The sequence below is a fragment of the Cupressus sempervirens genome, chromosome 4 (genome assembly GCF_028749045.1).
Source record: "Cupressus sempervirens isolate cs-2001-9-10 chromosome 4, ASM2874904v1, whole genome shotgun sequence".
Lineage (NCBI taxonomy): Eukaryota > Viridiplantae > Streptophyta > Pinopsida > Cupressales > Cupressaceae > Cupressus > Cupressus sempervirens.
Window position 1 is genome coordinate 193826098 of NC_143121.1, and position 23365 is coordinate 193849462.

General features: G+C 36.3%; 1 protein-coding gene across 1 annotated transcript in view; it reads left to right on the forward strand.

Annotated features, from left to right (window-relative positions):
* LOC149560649 (vacuolar-sorting receptor 1-like) overlaps nucleotides 1-14277 on the forward strand; it is an 80435-nt gene extending 66158 nt beyond the window's left edge. The window contains exons 2-5 of the mRNA XM_089827656.1: nucleotides 10691-10700; nucleotides 10799-11638; nucleotides 11800-11854; nucleotides 14174-14277. Of these exons, the coding sequence (XP_089683782.1) occupies nucleotides 10691-10700; nucleotides 10799-11638; nucleotides 11800-11854; nucleotides 14174-14277 (1009 nt within the window). The remainder of the gene's footprint in view (nucleotides 1-10690; nucleotides 10701-10798; nucleotides 11639-11799; nucleotides 11855-14173) is intronic.
* Nucleotides 14278-23365: the final 9088 nt, after the last annotated feature.

Below are 23365 nucleotides of genomic sequence, written 5' to 3' on the forward strand. Positions count from 1 at the left end.
CACTCATGACTTAGTGGTTGGGTTTTTTTGAGGGGAGACTTTGGTTTGGATTAGGCAAGTCTTAAACTTGTTTAAGGAATGTGACAACATTATGGGGTGGATTAGGCTTGTGTTTAGGATTAGATTAGGGATGTTAGAGATGTGCAAGTGGATGGCATTAATGAGGGTGGGTGAGTTAGTGGTTAAGCTTGGTTAGTATGGGTGGATGGGGTGGATTAGGCTAAATGGAGGATTAGAGATAGGTTAGGGTTTTTTTGAATTTGAGGATTTCATTTATCAAATAGATTTATTTAATAAATGGGGATTTTTGGAATTAGATAGAAGAATAGGATTTAATTGATAAATAATAGATTATTTGATTTATCAATTAGGACTATAGATGATTAATTAAATTAATCAACTAGGGGATGACAAAGGATTAATTAAATAGAAATTTAATTAATAATGCCCTTAGAGATGGCTAAATTAGATTACCAAAGTAGTGTAATCAAATTTAGGTGTCTACATTTTGCCCCTCTTTGACATAGTGTCGAGACAACACTATTTCAAAGAAGTTTGAATGAAGACAACATGAGGAAGATGTTTTAGCAACAATGTTGCCCCAGTATCGGATAAGAAGAGGAAAGACTAGACTTAGATGATAAAAATGTAGAACCAGAATCAGTATGCAAAGAACATTAACAAGTAAAGTAAACATTCACAAACCAAAAACTAAATTCACATATATGCTTAGACTAAGAAAGAAAATAAGAAGTGCAAACCTCACGAGAGAAAACACTCCATGCTTTCTTGATTCTATAGATGTGTCCTTTTGCTGTGGATGTATGCTCAAGATGCTCAAAAGTTGCTTCAATGGAGATGGGTAATGGCAAATTGGTAGCTTTGTGAGCTCTCAATTTGGCATTATAAGAGTATGGTTGATGGCTTTGGTTCTCAAAATAGCATGGTAACTTTAGCTCAAATATTGTTGATGAAATGGCTTGGGATGGGATTCAATTTATAGGCTAAGGGGTAGAGGGATGGAGGGCTTAGATGCAAGGATGGATGAAGGCTTAAGGAGGGCTAAGATGCACTCAAAGGGGAGCTCATGGATTGTGCTTGTTTAGCACCAATGGGAAGGTGACACTTGTCACAAGGAGGATGAGTGTGAGAGGGTAGGGTTAAGGGTTGGTTAAGGGCATGATGAGTGGGGTTGAGTATGTAAGAGGGATGTAAGAGGAATGAGTGTGGAAGAGGGAAGAGTGTGGAAGATGGGTGTAAGAGTCATGAGTGGGCTTCTAAGAGTCTTTATGTTTTGTAAGAGCACTCATGACTTAGTGGTTGGGTTTTTTTGAGGGGAGACTTTGGTTTGGATTAGGAAATTCTTAAACTTGTTTAAGGAATGTGACAACATTAGGGGGTGGATTAGGCTTGGGTTTAGGATTAGATTAGGGATGTTAGAGATGTGCAAGTGGATGGCATTAATGAGGGTGGGTGAGTTAGTGGCTAAGCTTGGTTAGTATGGGTGAATGGGGTGGATTAGGCTAAATGGAGGACTAGAGATAGGTTAGGGTTTTTTTGAATTTGAGGATTTCATTTATCAAATAGATTTATTTAATAAATGGGGATTTTTGGAATTAGATAGAAGAATAGGATTTAATTGATAAATAATAGATTATTTGATTTATCAATTAGGACTATAGATGATTAATTAAATTAGTCAAATAGGGGATGACAAAGGATTAATTAAATAGAAATTTAATTAATAATGCCCTTAGAGATGGCTAAATTAGATTACCAAAGTAGTGTAATCAAATTTAGGTGTCTACATTTTTCACCTCTTTGACATAGCGTCGAGACAACACTATTTCAAAGAAGTTTGAATGAAGACAACATGAGGAAGATGTTTTAGCAACAATGTTGCCCCAGTCTCGGATAAGAAGAGGAGAGACTAGACTTAGATGATAAAAATGTAGAACCAGAATCAGTATGCAAAGAACATTAACAAATAAAGTAAACATTCACAAACCAAAAACTAAATTCACATATATGCTTAGACTAAGAAAGAAAATAAGAAGTGCAAACCTCATGAGAGAAAACACTCCATGCTTTCTTGATTCTATAGATGTGTCCTTTTGCTGTGGATGTATGCTCAATATGCTCAAAAGTTGCTTCAATGGAGATGGGTAATGGCAAATTGGTAGCTTTGTGAGCTCTCAATTTGGCATTATAAGGGTATGGTTGATGGCTTTGGTTCTCAAAATAGCATGGTAAATTTAGCTCAAAGATTGTTGATGAAATGTCTTGGGATGGGATTCAATTTATAGGCTAAGGGGTAGAGGGATGGAGGGCTTAGATGCAAGGATGGATGAAGGCTTAAGGAGGGCTAAGATGCACTCAAAGAGGAGCACATGGATTGTGCTTGTTTAGCACCAATGAGAAGGTGACACTTGTCACAAGGAGGATGAGTGTGAGAGGGTAGGGTTAAGGGTTGGTTAAGGGCATGATGAGTGGGGTTGAGTATGTAAGAGGGATGTAAGAGGAATGAGTGTGGAAGAGGGAAGAGTGTGGAAGATGGGTGTAAGAGTCATGAGTGGGCTTGTAAGAGTGTTTATGTTTTGTAAGAGCACTCATGACTTAGTGGTTGGGTTATTTTGAGGGGAGACTTTGGTTTGGATTAGGAAAGTCTCAAACTTGTTTAAGGAATGTGACAACATTAAGGGGTGGATCAGGCTTGGTTTTAGGATTAGATTAGGTATGTTAGAGATGTGCAAGTGGATGGCATTAATGAGGGTGGGTGAGTTAGTGGCTAAGCTTGGTTAGTATGGGCGGATGGGGTGGATTAGGCTAAATGGAGGATTAGAGATAGTTTAGGGTTTTTTTGAATTTGAGGATTTCATTTATCAAATAGATTTATTTAATAAATGGGGATTTTTGGAATTAGATAGAAGAATAGGATTTAATTGATAAATAATAGATTATTTGATTTATCAATGAGGACTATAGATGATTAATTAAATTAATCAACTAGGGGATGACAAAGGATTAATTAAATAGAAATTTAATTAATAATGCCCTTAGAGATGGCTAAATTAGATTACCAAAGTAGTGTAATCAAATTTAGGTGTCTACATTTTGCCCCTCTTTGACATAGTGTCGAGACAACACTATTTCAAAGAAGTTTGAATGAAGACAACATGAGGAAGATGTTTTAGCAACAATGTTGCCCGAGTCTCGGATAAGAAGAGGAGAGACTAGACTTAGATGATAAAAATGTAGAACCAGAATCAGTATGCAAAGAACATTAACAAATACAGTAAACATTCACAAACCAAAAACTAAATTCACATATATGCTTAGACTAAGAAAGAAAATAAGAAGTGCAAACCTCACGAGAGAAAACACTCCATGCTTTCTTGATTCTATAGATGTGTCCTTTTGCTGTGGATGTATGCTCAAGATGCTCAAAAGTTGCTTCAATGGAGATGGGTAATGGCAAATTGGTAGCTTTGTGAGCTCTCAATTTGGCATTATAAGGGTATGGTTGATGGCTTTGGTTCTCAAAATAGCATGGTAACTTTAGCTCAAAGATTGTTGATAAAATGGCTTGGGATGGGATTCAATTTATAGGCTAAGGGGTAGAGGGATGGAGGGCTTAGATGCAAGGATGGATGAAGGCTTAATGAGGGCTAAGATGCACTCAAAGGGGAGCACATGGATTGTGCTTGTTTAGCACCAATGGGAAGGTGACACTTGTCACAAGGAGGATGAGTGTGAGAGGGTAGGGTTAAGGGTTGGTTAAGGGCATGATGAGTGGGGTTGAGTATGTAAGAGGGATGTAAGAGGAATGAGTGTGGAAGAGGGAAGAGTGTGGAAGATGGGTGTAAGAGTCATGAGTGGGCTTGTAAGAGTGTTTATGTTTTGTAAGAGCACTCATGACTTAGTGGTTGGGTTTTTTTGAGGGGAGACTTTGGTTTGGATTAGGAAAGTCTTAAACTTGTTTAAGGAATGTGACAACATTAGGGGGTGGATTAGGCTTGGGTTTAGGATTAGATTAGGGATGTTAGAGATGTACAAGTGGATGGCATTAATGAGGGTGGGTGAGTTAGTGGCTAAGCTTGGTTAGTATGGGCGGATGGGGTGGATTAGGCTAAATGGAGGATTAGATATAGGTTAGGGTTTTTTTGAATTTGAGGATTTCATTTATCAAATAGATTTATTTAATAAATGGGGATTTTTGGAATTAGATAGAAGAATAGGATTTAAATGATAAATACTAGATTATTTGATTTATCAATTAGGACTATAGATGATTAATTAAATTAATCAAATAGGGGATGACAAAGGATTAGTTAAATAGAAATTTAATTAATAATGCCCTTAGAGATGGCTAAATTAGATTACCAAAGTAGTGTAATCAGATTTAGGTGTCTACATTTTGCCCCTCTTTGACATAGTGTCGAGACAACACTATTTCAAAGAAGTTTGAATGAAGACAACATGAGGAAGATGTTTTAGCAACAATGTTGCCCCAGTCTCGGATAAGAAGAGGAGATACTAGACTTAGATGATAAAAATGTAGAACCAGAATCAGTATGCAAAGAACATTAACAAATACAGTAAACATTCACAAACCAAAAACTAAATTCACATATATGCTTAGACTAAGAAAGAAAATAAGAAGTGCAAACCTCACGAGAGAAAACACTCCATGCTTTCTTGATTCTATAGATGTGTCCTTTTGCTGTGGATGTATGCTCAAGATGCTCAAAAGTTGCTTCAATGGAGATGGGTAATGGCAAATTGGTTGCTTTGTGAGCTCTCAATTTGGCATTATAAGGGTATGGTTGATGGCTTCGGTTCTCAAAATAGCATGGTAACTTTAGCTCAAAGATTGTTGATAAAATGGCTTGGGATGGGATTCAATTTATAGGCTAAGGGGTAGAGGGATGGAGGGCTTAGATGCAAGGATGGATGAAGGCTTAATGAGGGCTAAGATGCACTCAAAGGGGAGCACATGGATTGTGCTTGTTTAGCACCAATGGGAAGGTGACACTTGTCACAAGGAGGATGAGTGTGAGAGGGTAGGGTTAAGGGTTGGTTAAGGGCATGATGAGTGGGGTTGAGTATGTAAGAGGGATGTAAGAGGAATGAGTGTGGAAGAGGGAAGAGTGTGGAAGATGGGTGTAAGAGTCATGAGTGGGCTTGTAAGAGTGTTTATGTTTTGTAAGAGCACTCATGACTTAGTGGTTGGGTTTTTTTGAGGGGAGACTTTGGTTTGGATTAGGAAAGTCTTAAACTTGTTTAAGGAATGTGACAACATTAGGGGGTGGATTAGGCTTGGGTTTAGGATTAGATTAGGGATGTTAGAGATGTACAAGTGGATGGCATTAATGAGGGTGGGTGAGTTAGTGGCTAAGCTTGGTTAGTATGGGCGGATGGGGTGGATTAGGCTAAATGGAGGATTAGAGATAGGTTAGGGTTTTTTTGAATTTGAGGATTTCATTTATCAAATAGATTTATTTAATAAATGGGGATTTTTGGAATTAGATAGAAGAATAGGATTTAAATGATAAATACTAGATTATTTGATTTATCAATTAGGACTATAGATGATTAATTAAATTAATCAAATAGGGGATGACAAAGGATTAGTTAAATAGAAATTTAATTAATAATGCCCTTAGAGATGGCTAAATTAGATTACCAAAGTAGTGTAATCAAATTTAGGTGTCTACATTTTGCCCCTCTTTGACATAGTGTCGAGACAACACTATTTCAAAGAAGTTTGAATGAAGACAACATGAGGAAGATGTTTTAGCAACAATGTTGCCCCAGTCTCGGATAAGAAGAGGAGAGACTAGACTTAGATGGTCAAAATGTAGAACCAGAATCAGTATGCAAAGAACATTAACAAATAAAGTAAACATTCACAAACCAAAAACTAAATTCACATATATGCTTAGACTAAGAAAGAAAATAAGAGGTGCAAACCTCACGAGAGAAAACACTCCATGCTTTCTTGATTCTATAGATGTGTCCTTTTGCTGTGGATGTATGCTCAAGATGCTCAAAAGTTGCTTCAATGGAGATGGGTTATGGCAAATTGGTAGCTTTGTGAGCTCTCAATTTGGCATTATAAGGGTATGGTTGATGGCTTTGGTTCTCAAAATAGCATGGTAACTTTAGCTCAAAGATTGTTGATGAAATGGCTTGGGATGGGATTCAATTTATAGGCTAAGGGGTAGAGGGATGGAGGGCTTAGATGCAAGGATGGATGAAGGTTTAAGGAGGGCTAAGATGCACTCAAAGGGGAGCACATGGATTGTGCTTGTTTAGCACCAATGGGAAGGTGACACTTGTCACAAGGAGGATGAGTGTGCGAGGGAAGGGTTAAGGGTTGGTTAAGGGCATGATGAGTGGGGTTGACTATGTAAGAGGGATGTAAGAGGAATGAGTGTGGAAGAGGGAAGAGTGTGGAAGATGGGTGTAAGAGTCATGAGTGGGCTTGTAAGAGTCTTTATGTTTTGTAAGAGCACTCATGACTTAGTGGTTGGGTTTTTTTGAGGGGAGACTTTGGTTTGGATTAGGAAAGTCTTAAACTTGTTTAAGGAATGTGACAACATTAGGGGGTGGATTAGGCTTGGGTTTAGGATTAGATTAGGGATGTTAGAGATGTGCAAGTGGATGGCATTAATGAGGGTGGGTGAGTTAGTGGCTAAGCTTGGTTAGTATGGGCGGATGGGGTGGATTAGGCTAAATGGAGGATTAGAGATAGGTTAGGGTTTTTTTGAATTTGAGGATTTCATTTATCAAATAGATTTATTTAATAAATGGGGATTTTTGGAATTAGATAGAAGAATAGGATTTAATTGATAAATAATAGATTATTTGATTTATCAATTAGGACTATAGATGATTAATTAAATTAATCAACTAGGGGATGACAAAGGATTAATTAAATAGAAATTTAATTAATAATGCCCTTAGAGATGGCTAAATTAGATTACCAAAGTAGTGTAATCAAATTTAGGTGTCTACATTTTGCCCCTCTTTGACATAGTGTCGAGACAACACTATTTCAAAGAAGTTTGAATGAAGACAACATGAGGAAGATGTTTTAGAAACAATGTTGCCCCAGTCTCGGATAAGAAGAGGAGAGACTAGACTTAGATGATAAAAATGTAGAACCAGAATCAGTATGCAAAGAACATTAACAAATAAAGTAAACATTCACAAACCAAAAACTAAATTCACATATATGCTTAGACTAAGAAAGAAAATAAGAAGTGAAAACCTCACGAGAGAAAACACTCCATGCTTTCTTGATTCTATAGATGTGTCCTTTTGCTGTGGATGTATGCTCAAGATGCTCAAAAGTTGCTTCAATGGAGATGGGTAATGGCAAATTGGTAGCTTTGTGAGCTCTCAATTTTGGCATTATAAGGGTATGGTTGATGGCTTTGGTTCTCAAAATAGCATGGTAGCTTTAGCTCAAAGATTGTTGATGAAATGGCTTGGGATGGGATTCAATTTATAGGCTAAGGGGTAGAGGGATGGAGGGCTTAGATGCAAGGATGGATGAAGGCTTAAGGAGGGCTAAGATGCACTCAAAGGGGAGCACATGGATTGTGCTTGTTTAGCACCAATGGGAAGGTGACACTTGTCACAAGGAGGATGAGTGTGAGAGGGTAGGGTTAAGGGTTGGTTAAGGGCATGATGAGTGGGGTTGAGTATGTAAGAGGGATGTAAGAGGAATGAGTGTGGAAGAGGGAAGAGTGTTGAAGATGGTTGTAAGAGTCATGAGTGGGCTTGTAAGAGTCTTTATGTTTTGTAAGAGCACTCATGACTTAGTGGTTGGGTTTTTTTGAGGGGAGACTTTGGTTTGGATTAGGAAAGTCTTAAACTTGTTTAAGGAATGTGACAACATTAGGGGGTGGATTAGGCTTGGGTTAAGGATTAGATTAGGGATGTTAGAGATGTGCAAGTGGATGGCATTAATGAGGGTGGGTGAGTTAGTGGCTAAGCTTGGTTAGTATGGGTGGATGGGGTGGATTAGGCTAAATGGAGGATTAGAGATAGGTTAGGGTTTTTTTGAATTTGAGGATTTCATTTATCAAATAGATTTATTTAATAAATGGGGATTTTGGAATTAGATAGAAGAATAGGATTTAATTGATAAATAATAGATTATTTGATTTATCAATTAGGACTATAGATGATTAATTAAATTAATCAACTAGGGGATGACAAAGGATTAATTAAATAGAAATTTAATTAATAATGCCCTTAGAGATGGCTAAATTAGATTACCAAAGTAGTGTAATCAAATTTAGGTGTCTACAGGGTTAACTCTTGGATGTTGGTTAAGTTGGATAGTGAGGTCTAACTAGGCATCTTGAAGGGCTTTGTTGGAAACTTTGTCTTCTACTTTGTGGAGTTTGGAAATTCGAGGGCTTGGTGTTAGTTCATTTCTCTTGGCTGAAAGTTCTTGGTATGCCTGAGATGGCTTGAATTTGACTTTGTGAAACTTCTGTTTGGGTGTGGGTTGCTCTGACATTAATTCCTAAATCTACTTGGCTTTAAGAGATCTCGGTTGTTTTGTTTCAACTTGTTCAACTTCTAAAATAGGCAGTGACTACGCTAAGTGTGCCCTAAGCTAAGATTGACCAAGTTTGGCAAACATTCATTCAAAAAATAAAAAATCAAGCAATAAATAGGAACAACTAGATAGAAGTTTTTGATTCTTAGAATGTGATACTTGTGCCAAGGAGTGTGTATGTTTTACAAATGTTTTGATTAGTCACTTCAAACACATTAACACCCTAGATGGTTGTTTGCATCCAAGGTACATGAGGCCCAAGTTTGTAGATGAAACCAAAAAGATGTCACACAGCCGAGAGGAGTGGTAACTCACTTCTCTTTCACTTCTCAAGGGTATAAAGTTCCTTGAGGCTTAGCTCGAGTGATAAAATCTTTATTCCAAGAGAGGTGTCTTTGGATTCACCTCCCAATCTTTATACTCTGCTGGAACGCTGGAGTTGAGGTCATCCCAAGGGTTGATGAAATTCCCAAGCAGGCCTCCTAAAAAGAGAAACAAGGTTTTGGATCCTAATCTTATGCACTCAAGATGGCCTCAAAAGACAATAAGGGGAGAGAAGACTTGGATGACCTTGGGCTAAAAAATCACACTTGTTCTTTTACCAACTGACTCTTATGTGTGTTGATTTAGACTTTGCAAGCACTCATGTTTAAGAGACAATGTTCAATTCCAACTTGAAGCGTTAACAAAAGTAAAATTGATCGAAGAATGAATACAAGAAGAAGAGTTAGGGTCAACAAAAAAGTAAACTCGCGCGCCCAGAGGCCCTCCACATCAAGTATCGATTGATTTTTTTAAGGCATTCAAGATTGAGTGTGAGTTTATTTTAAGCCCAAAACAAAAGTGTGTGAAATTTGATTTCAAACGCATGCTTGGAGGTCCTCCATGTCAAGAGTTGTTCAATTTTAGTGTCCAAATGAAGTGTTAGCGAACCTAATGTGCATTCAAGAAATTTTTTAAGTTAGAAAAACTAATAAAAAAACAAGTGAAGTTTGATCTTTGTGGCGCACTTAACACCCTTTTAGGTGGACCCATCCCCATAGATGGCACTAATATTGCAACCAATGGTTAAATTTGTTGGGACTGAAAATTGCATGGTCTATTTTTAGTCACATTTAGAAAATTTTGAGAAAATCATGCCCTAAAGTGCCTTTTATGCATATGTAGCCAATTGTCAGTTTGAGGCCTAGATGGTGTTTGAGTGGCTTAACACCTTTCATTTGACATATGCCTGTGATCCACAATGTTATTTTTCCATCTCGAATCATTCTGTGAAGTGCCATTTTAAGCTAGTGTCAAAATTTGCAATTCTGCCCAAGTGTCAAATAGCGACCAGAGGCCCAATTTGCATTTGAATATCTTTTACCCAGGAATGTGTCATGACCCGCCACTTTGGGAGTGTTTAGTTTCCATAACAAAGAACCTATGTTTCAGCTTTCAAGTCTTTTCATATTCGTTTGACTAGGTTTTGAACCCCTCAAAGTTGGTTGGTTACTGTTTTGTACATTTGTGTAGTTGTTCACAATTCTGGGAAGCCCTGTTCGACCAATGATATCTTTGACCCAGTTGATCCAAATGAGGAATTTCTTTTTGCACTATGTTCTAGGGGTCAGATACTTCATATGTTCAATTTTTGAGATCATGTTGAATCCATTTGATCAATTTGCTAACATGATAAAAAACCCAGTGTGCATTGTTTGGTTACGGCTAAGGCATCCAGATTGATTCACATCCTTGTTCGGCACGTTATAACTCTCATCCCGTGATTGGTGAGCCTAAATGGATTATATCATTGTGTTGTCTCCTAAAAATCCTTCAAGTATGCCAGTTCCAAAGTCATGATAAACCCATTTGCATAGTTTCATATGTCTGCACATTTGACAAAAAATTACTTTTTGACACATTTCTTAGTCAAAATTTCCAAGTGCCTATTTTCGGAAATTCGCCAAATGTGCCCTGTGATTCGTCAAGAGCCCAAACTATAGAATTCCATTCTCCTCATGGCAAAGAACCTATATCCCAGTTTTTAGAAGCCCAAGTGATCAATAACCTAGTTTATGATGCTGAATCCGAGCCCAGTTTATGTTTTTTAACATTGTTTGCTTGCAGGATTTTTAAAGTATGGATGTTCGACAATTAAAATCTTTTGACTGGAGATTCGTCATGGGCTAAAAATTTGCAGCATGGTAAAATTGCTATTTTGCTTTGAAAGTCTAGAATGCTCAGAATGCTGGGGCAGTGGCTGTCCTTGTGGCTGATGACAAGGATGAATCTTTGATAACTATGGATTTGCCTGGTGAAGGTGGTTCAGCTTATGAACAGAATATCACTATTCCCTCTACACTCATTGAGAAGAATTCAGGTGACAAACTGAAAGATGCTATTAGTAAGAGGAATATGGTCAATATTAATTTGGACTGGAGAGAGTTTGTTCCACACACAGATGAACGTATGGAGTATGAGTTGTGGACAAATAGCAATGATGAATGTGGATTGAAGTGTGATATGCAGATGGAGTTTTTAAAGAATTTCAAAGGAGCTGCTCAAATTCTTAAGAAAAATGGGTACACACAATTTACTCCTCACTATATCACGTGGTACTGCCCTCAAGCCTTTGTAGTGAGAAAGCAATGCAAAGCTCAATGCATTAATAACGGAAGATCCTATTCACCTAATCCAGAACAAGACTTCAATCGGGGGTATGATGGGAAAGATGTGGTGACTGAAAATTTGAGACAATTGTGTGTTTTTACTGTTGCTAAAGAGGATAGCATACCATGGGTTTGGTGGGATTACGTTACTGATTTCCGCATCATGTGTCCAATGAAGGAAAAAAAATATAACAAAGAATGTGCAGATAGTGTCATCGAATCTCTTGGTCTGGACAGGAAGAAGGTAGAAAAGTGCATGGGGGATCCCATTGCCGATACTGAAAACTCTATTTTGAAAGCTGAGCAAGATAAACAGGTTGGACATGGATCTCGTGGTGATGTCACAATATTACCTGCTCTTATTATTAATGACATACAATACAGAGGAAAACTTGACAAAGGAGCTGTAGGTTCCAATAAATTTTAAAAGAACAGCGAGCCATTTCCAACCACAGTCAAACAAAAGGCGATGAGCAATAAAAACAATTATCCCACATTGATAAAACGTGGGTATGTTTTATGTATTTAAATACCCAAACACACGTAATAAGATGTGAATTGAGGCAGGAGCCTTTTGAAGGCACGAGCTCGAGGGGAGGGGCCCGCCGTGGACTGCCAGTTGGTGCGCAAATGGAGATATTTTGAACGAGCATGCAATAATGATGAGTTGGCGCCCAAAACTTGGATGCAAGGAGATGGCGACACGTGTCCAAATCGGAGGGTCGTCGCTAACTCGCCAAGCAAAAGATGCGTGAGAATTAACATAGCGAGTTAGCGAGAAGATGACATGTGGCAGATGGGGCAAATCAGGCAGACCAATCAGCAAGTGACATGTGGCACCGGTCAAACCAAGGTTGACCACAGATTCAAAGGGTCAGGAAAATGTGCAGATTTAAAAATAATAATATTTTATTATTATTTTTGTTGAAAATTGACGTTAGTTTTTAAAATCAAGCAGGCTTTTAATTCTAATGTTAAGACATTAGATTATTATAAATTTTTTGGATTTTAAATTCAAAGATATGCAGACCTGATGTCTCTACCAGAGGACTTTTTTTCAAATGGCAGTTTTAGGCGCTTCCGGTAACCAAAATATGCCTTATCATATATCGCCGAAATCGTGAGAAGATGAATTTTCCGATTCTGGAGTTAGTTTTTGTACAGGTATCAGTCAGTTTGAGCTACATGAGGTTTTCTATCAGGTACTTGAATTGCAACTATATTCAGACCAGGAAGTTCAGTTTGATTTTTTGTCAAGGTAATGACCTCAATATCAGTAAAAAGATAGTTGAAATGTAGTTTGGGTTGGAATTTGAGCGAATTCATTCAGTAAAAAACAAAATTTCACCAGCATTTCAGTGGGTAAATCAGATATTTTGGTGACTCAGCAAATTTCATCATTCAGAAACAGACATTTGCAAATCAGTTGCAAAAAATGATGAAACAAAATCAGATCAAGATGGGAGAAGGAAGGAAGAAGTTTTCAGTTGCTAGAAGATTGATTTTCAAGTGGACACTTGTCAAGTAAAGATCAGATTCGGGATTTCTTTCTTGTCTATATCTTTCTTTCTCTGATACTTTGTAAGGGTTCCAGTTTTTGCACTGAGAAACCATTCTTCAGCATTTCTTCTTGTATTGAACAGCATTTTAAGTTTTATGCAGATAGTTCTTTTCTGTTAGGTGATCTATGAGTTATTTTCTGTACATTTCATGTATTTGATTTCAAGGAAAACAAATAAAGTGCAGCAAAAGTTTGAAGTTCAGTTTGAATCTTGTCTCCTAATTATGGCTCTGTTATTTCTTCTAATTTGTGATCAAAGAGCATGAATTAGGTTGCATTACATTTTGAAATGTATGTGGTTAAAATGTCTTACTTATGGAACAAAGAACCATGTAATTGCTTGATATTTTTCACAGGGTTTGCAGATTTCATGATAGGATTTTCTGAGTATGAGATTCATTCTGTAGAAGATGTCTATTCACAAGGTGAAAGATAGATCAGGGATCTTGATGTAGAGATATGTCTAAGGATTCCAGGAGATGTATGGTTATGACTCATTTAATTGCCCAATAGATAAGGCACTGGTCAAAGATAGGATCATTAAGTTCTGTTGCTCATACTTGGGTCTTGCTGATATCAACATATTAAATCAATTTTCCCTTTTATGTTGAAAGCTGTTCAATGTTAACCCGTACTTAGCTTGCCAGTTTCATGAGTTATGTTCTTAGCTATTTCATGTTTGTGATTCCTGGTTGAGTGTAGAAGATTTAAGGGTTTTATCTGCTTCATTTTAGATTCAGTGTATGCTTTGACAACTGGTACCATATAAAGAATCTACAGGTCTACCCGCCTAGGTTTTGCAGAGCCTGAAGTAGAAGAAGGGTCATGCCTTATAGTTGGCCTGATGTCTGAATGGATGTGTTGATAATGGGAGTTAGCTGCCCCTAGATGCATCTTGTTCTCATCAGGGTAATTGGAAATGGGTAACGTTTTCAAACACCAACAAAATTGATGGGTGATTAAAGAGGGTGAGTCCAACTACAAACTCACTTAAAGCATCTTTATTTGATTTTTATAATTTAGGAAGTTTCTAGAATGTAGATTCTTTTTATGCCCAAAAATTGAAGTGTGAGATATTGCAATGGTTAGTTGATCTTTTGCATTCAAGATTGAGTTTGTTTGTTTTAGTCATGCATTCTAAGAAAAAATTTGATTTTTATCCATGGCATTCAAGAGTTTGTTTTGAACAACATATATTCAAAGAAAAATGTGTTTAACCATTCAATTTCATTCCATGAAAAATTTTAAAAACATGATTAAGTTTGTTGCTCTAACCTACAATGAGACAAAAAAGAAAATTGATTAGTCATCCAAAATCTTCCAAAATAAAAGCTTAACTATGGAAAAAAAAATTCTAACTTTTTTTGTTCTTTTTTCTAGGTGTAAAAATGCTTAAAACGAAAATGCAACAAAGACAGGCAGAGACGACAATCCATCAGGCGCAGATGCCAAACTGCGGAGACGCTAATCTGCAAAGACCTTGATCTGTAGAGACGACAAAGAAAGAGGCAGAGACGCTGATCTGTAGAGACGACAGTTTAGGTTAGCAATGCAAAAAATAGGAAATTGGGAAAAGACGCTAAACTGTGAAGATGTTGATCTACGAAGATGACAGTTTAGATTGGTGGCAGTGGAGACAACATTTTAGGTTGGCGGTGACAGAGATGACAATTTAGGTTGGCAATGGTGGAGATGACAGTTTAGGTTGTGGAGATGACAAAGTAGCTAGATAGGTGTTGATTTGTGGAGACGACAGTTAAGGATGCAGAGATGATAGTCTAGTGGCAATGCCGACAACAAAAGACTAGGCAGAGATGACAATTTGGTTGCAAAGACGACAGAGTAGCTAGCAGAGATGACAGTTTGCAGGCACAGATGCCAATCTGCGGAGATGACACTGCATGAAAAGAACTGAAATGCGCAAATTTTTTCCAAAAATTTTTTTTATTTTTTTTATTTTTGGATTTTAGAGGGTATGTCTTCTTCCCAAGTGTGCCCTTCAACCTGGAAAAATAAGTGAAACACCCTACAACTCACTCAAACAACAAAAAACATTAGATTATTAGAAAAAATAACATATAGATAGAAATGGATGATTAAATGACCCATAGTGGGATCCCATCGAGCATGCCAAAATGTATATGAGAAATATGTTAGCAACAAATACTAATCTATTAAGAGAACAAAGCATTTACTAGAATAAAAATCATAACATATATGAGAGGTAAAGTGAAACCCTCAAATGAGAATATGAGCCATAGAATGGCTCTCCCAATGAGGATGGTCACTTGATTTAGGGATGAGTCTATTTTCTTAGATTTGGTATGTATGATCAAGGTTCTCAAAACTAGCTTCAATAGAGATGGAAAATGAAAAATTGGTAGCTTTGTGAGCTCTCAATTTGGCATCATAACGGTATGGTTAAGGGCTTTGGTTTCTCAAACTAGCATTGTAACTTTAACTCAAGGATTGTGATGAAATGGCTTGGGAGGGGATTCAATTTATATGCTAAGGGCTTGAGGGATGGAGGGTTAAGATGCAAGGAGAGATGAAAGCTTAAGGAGGGCTAGGATGCACTCAAAGGGGAGCACATAGATTGTGCTTGTTTAGTACCAACTAGGGAGTGACACATGTCACAGGGTGAGTGGATGGAGGAAAGGGAAAGGATGAGTCAAAAAAGGAGGCTCAAGGCCTTAAAGAACCTTAGAAATGACTTGTAAGAGCAATGAATGGGCTTGTAAGAGTCTTTATGGCCTTTGTAAGAGCATTCATGGCTTAGTGGTTGGGATATTTTGGAGGGAGTTGAGATTGTTGACTTTTCTTGGCTTAGGAAAGTCTTAAGCTTTCTTAGGAAATGTGACAAGTTTAGGGGGGGGATTAGAGGTGATTTAGGATTAGATTGGGTTTGTTAGAGATATGCAAGTGGATGGCATTCATGAGGGTGGGTGAGTTAGTGGCTAAGCTTGGTTAGTATGGGTGGATGGGGTGGATTAGGCTAAATGGAGGATTTAGGATAGTTTAGGGGTTATTAGATTTAGGGGTTTTATTTATCAAATAGATTTATTTAATAAATGAGGATTTTAGAATTAGATAGAAGTATAGGATTTAATTGATAAATGATAGGTTATTTGATTTATCAGTTAGGACTATAGATGATTAATTAAATTAATTAGCTAGGGGATGGAAAAGGATTAATTAAATAAGAATTTAATTAATGATGCCTTTAGAGATAACTAAATAGGATTACCAAAGTGGTGTAATCAAATTTAGGTGTCTACACTGGGTTGTTCCCCTATGTCATCTAGGAGAAGGTAAGTAGTGAGAGGATAGTGATTATGGTTCATATTTAGAGGTGTTTCATTTATATAAAGAATATTTTTTACTTCACATCATAATTTTGGTTTATTCACATGATAAAAATGATTTCATTATGTTTAATTTTTGAGATATAGTTTAAATAAGTTGTGATGAAAGCAATGAGGTCATTTGGTCTTTATATTGGAGATTAAGGTTTAAATCTTTGTAAGTGATTATCATAATGTTGGTAGGTGTGTGAAAGAAGAAACTCCACTATGATAGGTAGGTGAGTGGTACTTTTGTAGTTGATGATGGAGTATTCTAGAGGAGCATAGAAGAACATTAGATAAAATGAGAAGGAAAATTGTGGATGCAATGTAGGAGAAGGTTATTGGTGGCTTGAAGGTGAAGTGATCAAGTTAGAGTGCATTGAAAGAATGCATGATAGCAAAAAACATTCAACATTTGAAATAAAAGAATATAGGAAGGAGTTGGTGGAGTGTTGAACAAAATGCAATAGATTGCTCATAGGAAGAGACATGTGAGAACTAGGTGGGTTCAAACCAAAGGAGTGTAGAGGAATAAATTATTCATGATGAGAATTAGTTAAAATACTAGAAGAACAAAGGAAAGTATAGAAGAGAGATATTATCTTGGGTTGAATTTTGGGAAAGGAAAAAACATGTTGACAATATAATAAAACAATTGGTGTCCCCATTAGTGGAGTGATAGTTAAAAGTCAATTAATACAAGAAGTGAGGTGTCTATTGCCCAACCTCATTAAATAATATTTTCACAAATTATATAAATTTAAAATCTTTATATACATTAATTAAAGTAAATTAAATATTTATAATAAATGAAAACACAATTAGTCTTCAAATATTAATTGAATTAAACTAAATTTTGAAATGTTATTAGAAATATCATCATTAGATATTCAATGTAAAAAAACATATAGATAATAAACTATCAAGTCAATGATGAAATATGAATGTTGAAGATGGAACAATGCATTTGTCATAGTGATGCACCCTATGTTTTCTCTTGTAGTCTTAGTGATATGTGACTCCCTTCATGTTTATGCATTAGAGATTATTTATTAGTTAAAACTTTGATGCTATCATATTGGTAGATGATATTTAAAGATGATGAAGGATATTAACTTTTAAAATAGATAAGTGAATGAGAATGAACAATATATATCTTGTCTTTTACCTTCTCATCTCGCACATTGAGCTTAAGTAGAGACACCTAATTCCACTTCATTTACTCCTTTTGATGTTTTTTTTCGAAAGGAAAATGATTGCTCAAACTAATAGAGTGATGTTAGGATGAGGACTTGATAGGCAGAAATAGAAATATGATGTTGAAGAAGATTGCCTCCAAAATATGACCAAAGGCCTCAATTTATAGAGTTTTATGAGAAAAATAAATGTTCATGATTAAATATTTAGTTGATTCTTAGGATGGATTGGAGGAGATGGTATAGATTGAGATCTTAGCCTTGTGGCAAGTGTCCCAAGGAGGATATAGATGTATGAACTAGGTTTTCTCACAAATATGTGAACACATATTAGGAAGAACATGAAATGGAATGTTTCTGACATGTGTGAATGGGTTGGAAAGTGACTTGCACCTTTCTACAAACTCTAGTAATATCCCTTATTCTTTAAGTTGTTCCTAGGTTTGTACTTTAGAAACCATGTCATGTGCATTGACATATTCATTGATCCCTAATAGTGGATGCATTAGTAGAAAAGGTTGAAACCTAAGTGGAATCCAAAAACTACCCTTAGTTTATCCCAACATGACATACCACGACATACACCTGCTTTGCATAATGAAATTTAAGGGAGAGTGTGACTCCTTAACCTACAAGTCATAGGGAAGTCTTATCCATCTTTGATTGATTGATCTCTCAACTTCTTGTAACTCATTTGCTTGTATCTCCTTGAATTTTGAATAGACAATTGTTCTATGAGGATTTATGTGTTTCTCACCTTTCTTAGAATTTTCAACTTTCAAAAAGTCATAGAAATATGTATACTGATCCTTTGCCTTAGGTCTTAGATATAATGATATAACTCTTCTGTATCTCTATACAGTTTAGCCTAATTTTCTCTAGTGATGTCATTCTGAATCTAGGAAATAAGTGCTCTCATTTTCATATCCCCCACATACATTAAGGGATTCCATTCCCTATAATTAGGAACAACTAAATTGTGCATATATAGTTCACACAACAAACTGAATGGTTGTAGGAGACTTTTGGAGGGCATAGTAAAATTCACAAATAAGTATTGAAGGAAGAATTAAGACCTTGAAAAATTTGAGTCATCTGATAATTCAACATTTACTCCTTTAGGTATAGAGTATAAACTTCAACTAGTGGTTTGCATTGAAGAATATTAAGAATCAAAGTATTTAATTGAGTGACTTTTTCCTCCAAAACCATAATCTTGTCTTCATGATCCAAAAATTCATTCTATTGATTATTAATAACTCATTGTGTCCCCTTCTTTTCTTCTAACCACATAGGTTTTCTTATTTAAAAATGTTGATATAAACTAATTCCTATTGATAATGGCATAGAGAGGTTAGGTGGGAGCATTGATCCTTGATTGTTAATATCTACACAAGGGGCTTTCTAATGAATGGTTCATAAGACACAACACTTGGTGAAGATTTTGCAAATGGGGTTGCAAGCTTTGGGTTTAACCATGGAGGAAACTCCATAGTTAAGCACACTTAGGCTAGAGTAGTTTTGGGATGGGTGACCTCCCAGGAAGTCCTAGTGCTTCACCCTTGTGAGCATCACTTAGATCCAATGAGTGCTAAGTGTTCCATTTATTCTCACGAGAGATGGGTTCATGTTGAATCACTACTCATGAAAAATGGGTCAATGAGTTTGACTCAAAATCACACAGTTAAATCTTGATATCAATATCACAATTTGACTTACTATGGAAATTATCTCCTACTTATCAATTGATGAGCTGAAGGGGCTTTCTAATGAATGGTTCATAGGGCACAACACTTGGTGAAGGTTTTTAAAATGGGGTTGCAAGTTTTGGGTTTAACCATGGAGGAAACTCCATAGTTAAGTGCACTCAGGCTGGAGTAGTACTGGGATGGGTGACCTCTTAGGAAGTCTCGGTGCTTCACCCCTATGAGCATCACCTAGATCTAATGAGTGCTAAGTGTTCCATTTATTCTCATGAGAGATGGTTTCATGTTGAATCACTACTCATGAAACATGGGTCAATGAGTTTGACTCAAAATCACACAGTTAAATCCTAATAGCAGTATCACAATTTGACTTACTGTGGAAATTATCTGCTAATTATCAATTGATGAGCTGAAGGGACTTTCTAATGAATGGTTCATAAGGCACAACAATTGGTGAAGGTTTTTCAAATGGGGTTGCGAGCTTTGGGTTTAACCATGGAGGAAACTCCGTAGTTAAGCACACTCAGGCTAGAGTAGTACTGGGATGGGTGACCTCCCAGGAAGTCCCAGTGCTTCACCCCTATGAGCATCACCTAGATCTAATGAGTGCTAAGTGTTCCATTTATTCTCATGAGAGATGGATTCATGTTGAATCACTGCTCATGAAACATGGGTCAATGAGTTTGACTCAAAATCACACAGTTAAATCCGGATAGCAATATCACAATTTGACTTACTATGGAAATTATCTCCTACTTATCAATTGATGAGCTGAAGAGGATTTCTAATGAATGGTTCATAAGGCACAACACTTGGTGAATTTTTTTCAAATGGGGTTGCAAGCTTTGGGTTTAACCATGGAGGAAACTCTATAGTTAAGTGAACTCAGGATGGAGTAGTACTGGGATGCATGACCTCCTGGGAAGTCCCGGTGCTTCAACCCTATGAGCATCACCTAGATCCAATGAGTGCTAAGTGTTCCACTTGCTCTCATGAGATATGGATTCACTTTTAATCACTACTCATAAAACATAGGTCAATGAGTTTGACTCAAAATCACATAGTTAAATCCTGATAGAAATATCACAATTTGACTTACTATGGAAATTATCTCCTACTTATCAATTGATGACCTGGAGGGGCTTTCTAATGAATGGTTCGTAAGGCACAACACTTGGTGAAGGTTTTTCAAATGGGGTTGGAAGCTTTGGGTTTAACCATGGATGAAACTCCATAGTTAAGCGCACTCAAGCTGGAGTAGTACTGGGATGGGTGACCTCCTGGGAAGTCCTGGTGCTTCACCCTTGTGAGCATCACCTAGATCCAATGAGTGCTAAGTGTTCCATTTATTCTCATGAGAGATGGATTCATGTTGAATAACTACTCTTGAAACATGGGTCAATGAGTTTGACTCAAAATCACATAGTTAAATCCTGATAGCAATATCACAATATCTACACACTCAAAATCAACACTATCATTAGTCCCTTTAACATGAGTTTAGCAGTAGATTCTCCTTTCCATGCCACAATGATTCTTTTATGAATTTTAAGAGATGGTTGTCATAATGGAGAGTCTTCTTCCATCTTTTTTGTATACTAAACTCAAGTCTCTAATCCCTCACTCGCCATTTCCTTAATTACTTACTCTATAATATTTATATTGATTGCAGGAAAATATTCATCCAAGTCTTGAGGATCATTAATTATAGGTTCCATAGGTTCATTTCTAGAAACAAAAACATCATCATTATCAGATTAATATGCAACTTGAGGGATTTTCCCTTTCCTCAGGATCACAAAGTTGTGATGATCTAAATCATTATCACTATTTTCATCTCCAATGTAAATGACATTCTCCTAGTATTGGCTAGGATTTTGTGGCTTATTTCCTAAATCTTTTCTTAATTCTTCTAATTTATCATGCTCAGGAATTTCTTCATTATTTTTAGCGATATTGGTTTGAGAAATGTTATTTATAGAGGTATCTATTGGATCATAATTCTTATAAACCCTCTCACTCCTCCTCATAGGTGTTTTAATAGGAGTGTTAGACACCTTCTTCCTTTTCTTTGAAGATTCTCCTTTAGCATATGTTGCAGGAGTCTACTTCTAAACTCTCTTTCTCTTAATGAAGGGTGAAGGAGTGACAACATTTTCATGAACATCCCCTAAATCTTGTGTATAACTTGGGTTAACTTCTTCTTATTCCTAGATTGGTTCACTTTCAACCCTATGTGCAGAAGACCTAGTTTTTATACTAGCTTTCAATTGAGGTGAAAGAGGATTTTCTTGAATAGATTTTTCCTTTCCTTTTTCCTTTTTAGAGATGGATGGTGACTCTCTACTATTTTCTTCTTTTTCTCCCTAGGTGAGGGTTCATTGGATACATTCTGTTGTATAATTTTTATAGTGTTGGTTGTTGTAGCAACCCTTCTTCCTAATCTTGAACCCCTAGATCCCCCAAATGTTGGAAAAAAATCATCCATCGACAAGAAATAATCCCAAGAGATAGTAGAAGTCTATCCTAAAGCCTGTTGTATTATCATTTAAAGAAACAATGATGTGAGACTGAGTTAGGTTTACCTTCTTGCACATATACAACTCATTTCTTTAGCAGACTAAATAAGAATTGTGGAAGGTTGACAGGTCTATTGTCATGCCTTAAACAACTAAGGAGATTGAAATGAACACCATATAATGAATGATGCCTGCCCTCACATGTAATGTACTTCATGATAGAAAGGAACACTAATTATAGGGTTCTTGTACAAAAATCCTCCTCATTATTTGCTTCCTATCCACTTCCAATGACCCATTTATGTGTAAGCTAAATTGGGCCCTCGTTGTACATGGATCCATATCTTCTTCAAAAATGTCTCCTTCCAATGGTAACCTTGAGACTTTAGAGATTATCTCTTGATTTCTTTTGACCCTGAGCCCTTTAACCATGGCTACCCCATTACTCAATGAATTCATAAAGTGAAAAGAAATTTCATCATTCCAAGTCGTGAGCTTGTGAAAATACTAGAGTCAACCACAATTTTCAAACAGTGGATGACATACATTGTCTTGGAGAATGATGTTATGAATTGCGGGTTTATTGAATATCAAGTCACCCCCCATGGTTATACTAGAAAAATGAAAAAATGTATACTTCCACACTCAGAGAACAAATGAAGGTATCAAATTTAAGATTTACAGAGTATGTGTTTTTAGAGACAACGAAGAAAAAAAAAGTTAAAATCTTTTTGGAAAACAACATGTCATTTAATAATGTCATGCCATCATTAAAAATTTACCATTTGTCCTTATTTTATTCCATAAATATAGGTTATGTATGTACTTTCCAAAAGGGAAACAAGTGTTACACTATCTTGATAAGTGTAAAGGGAATGGTATGGCATATCTTCAAATAATTGTTCAAAGTACGGTATACTACTTATCATATGATCATAAGATTTATATGCAAAAAAATGTAAGGCACACAATCCCCCCAATTTAAAATAAAACATGTGTCCCACCGTGCAGTGTGAGCAAAGAATGAAAATGGAAGAAAAATGTAAGTGCATGAAATTAAAGGAAATAAATAAGGATGGAAGAATGCATGGTACAAACCTATGCAATGGGTTAAAAAATTGTATCACTATATACCTATTGTGGAATCCAAAAATGAGATGGATGGGTGAGAGAGAATGAAGGTGAGATGTATTTATTATGGAGAAAGTGATGATTTATTATAAATTTTGGTTGAAGTCAAAGTAATGGGGAACACTAAGTGGGAGACTTAGGTACAATTGTTGCAAGAGAATATGTAAAAGAAAATTTTTATAGGAAGTCTTCTCTAGTCTGTAGTTTATTATAGATTTTGAGTCAATGCCCATTGACTAGGAGTTAAAATCAAGAAGGATCAATTGTTGCCAACTGTACTACTCCATTATAATGTGCTACTTGAATTTCATATGGTCCTAGCAATCTGGTTTGGAACTTGCCCAAATTGTGTTGATACCTTGAATCATAGAGGAGTGCCCAATCACCCACACTTAATTACTTATCCTTAATAAATTTATAATGTCATTTCTTGTATTGCATTTGAATTAATTTAGTATCATGCAACACAAATTTTTAAGCTCATCAAGTCCATTTAGTTGCAATATATGTTCTTGTTGAGCATCGTGGAGATCCATGTTAGTGTCCAATGTATTGTGAAGTGTTTTATGCTTAAACTCAATTGGCATCATGGCCAATTTTTCATAGAATAATTCAAAAGGATTAAATCTTGTTTTTGTCTTTCATGCTTCTCTATATTCCCATAATGCCTCTA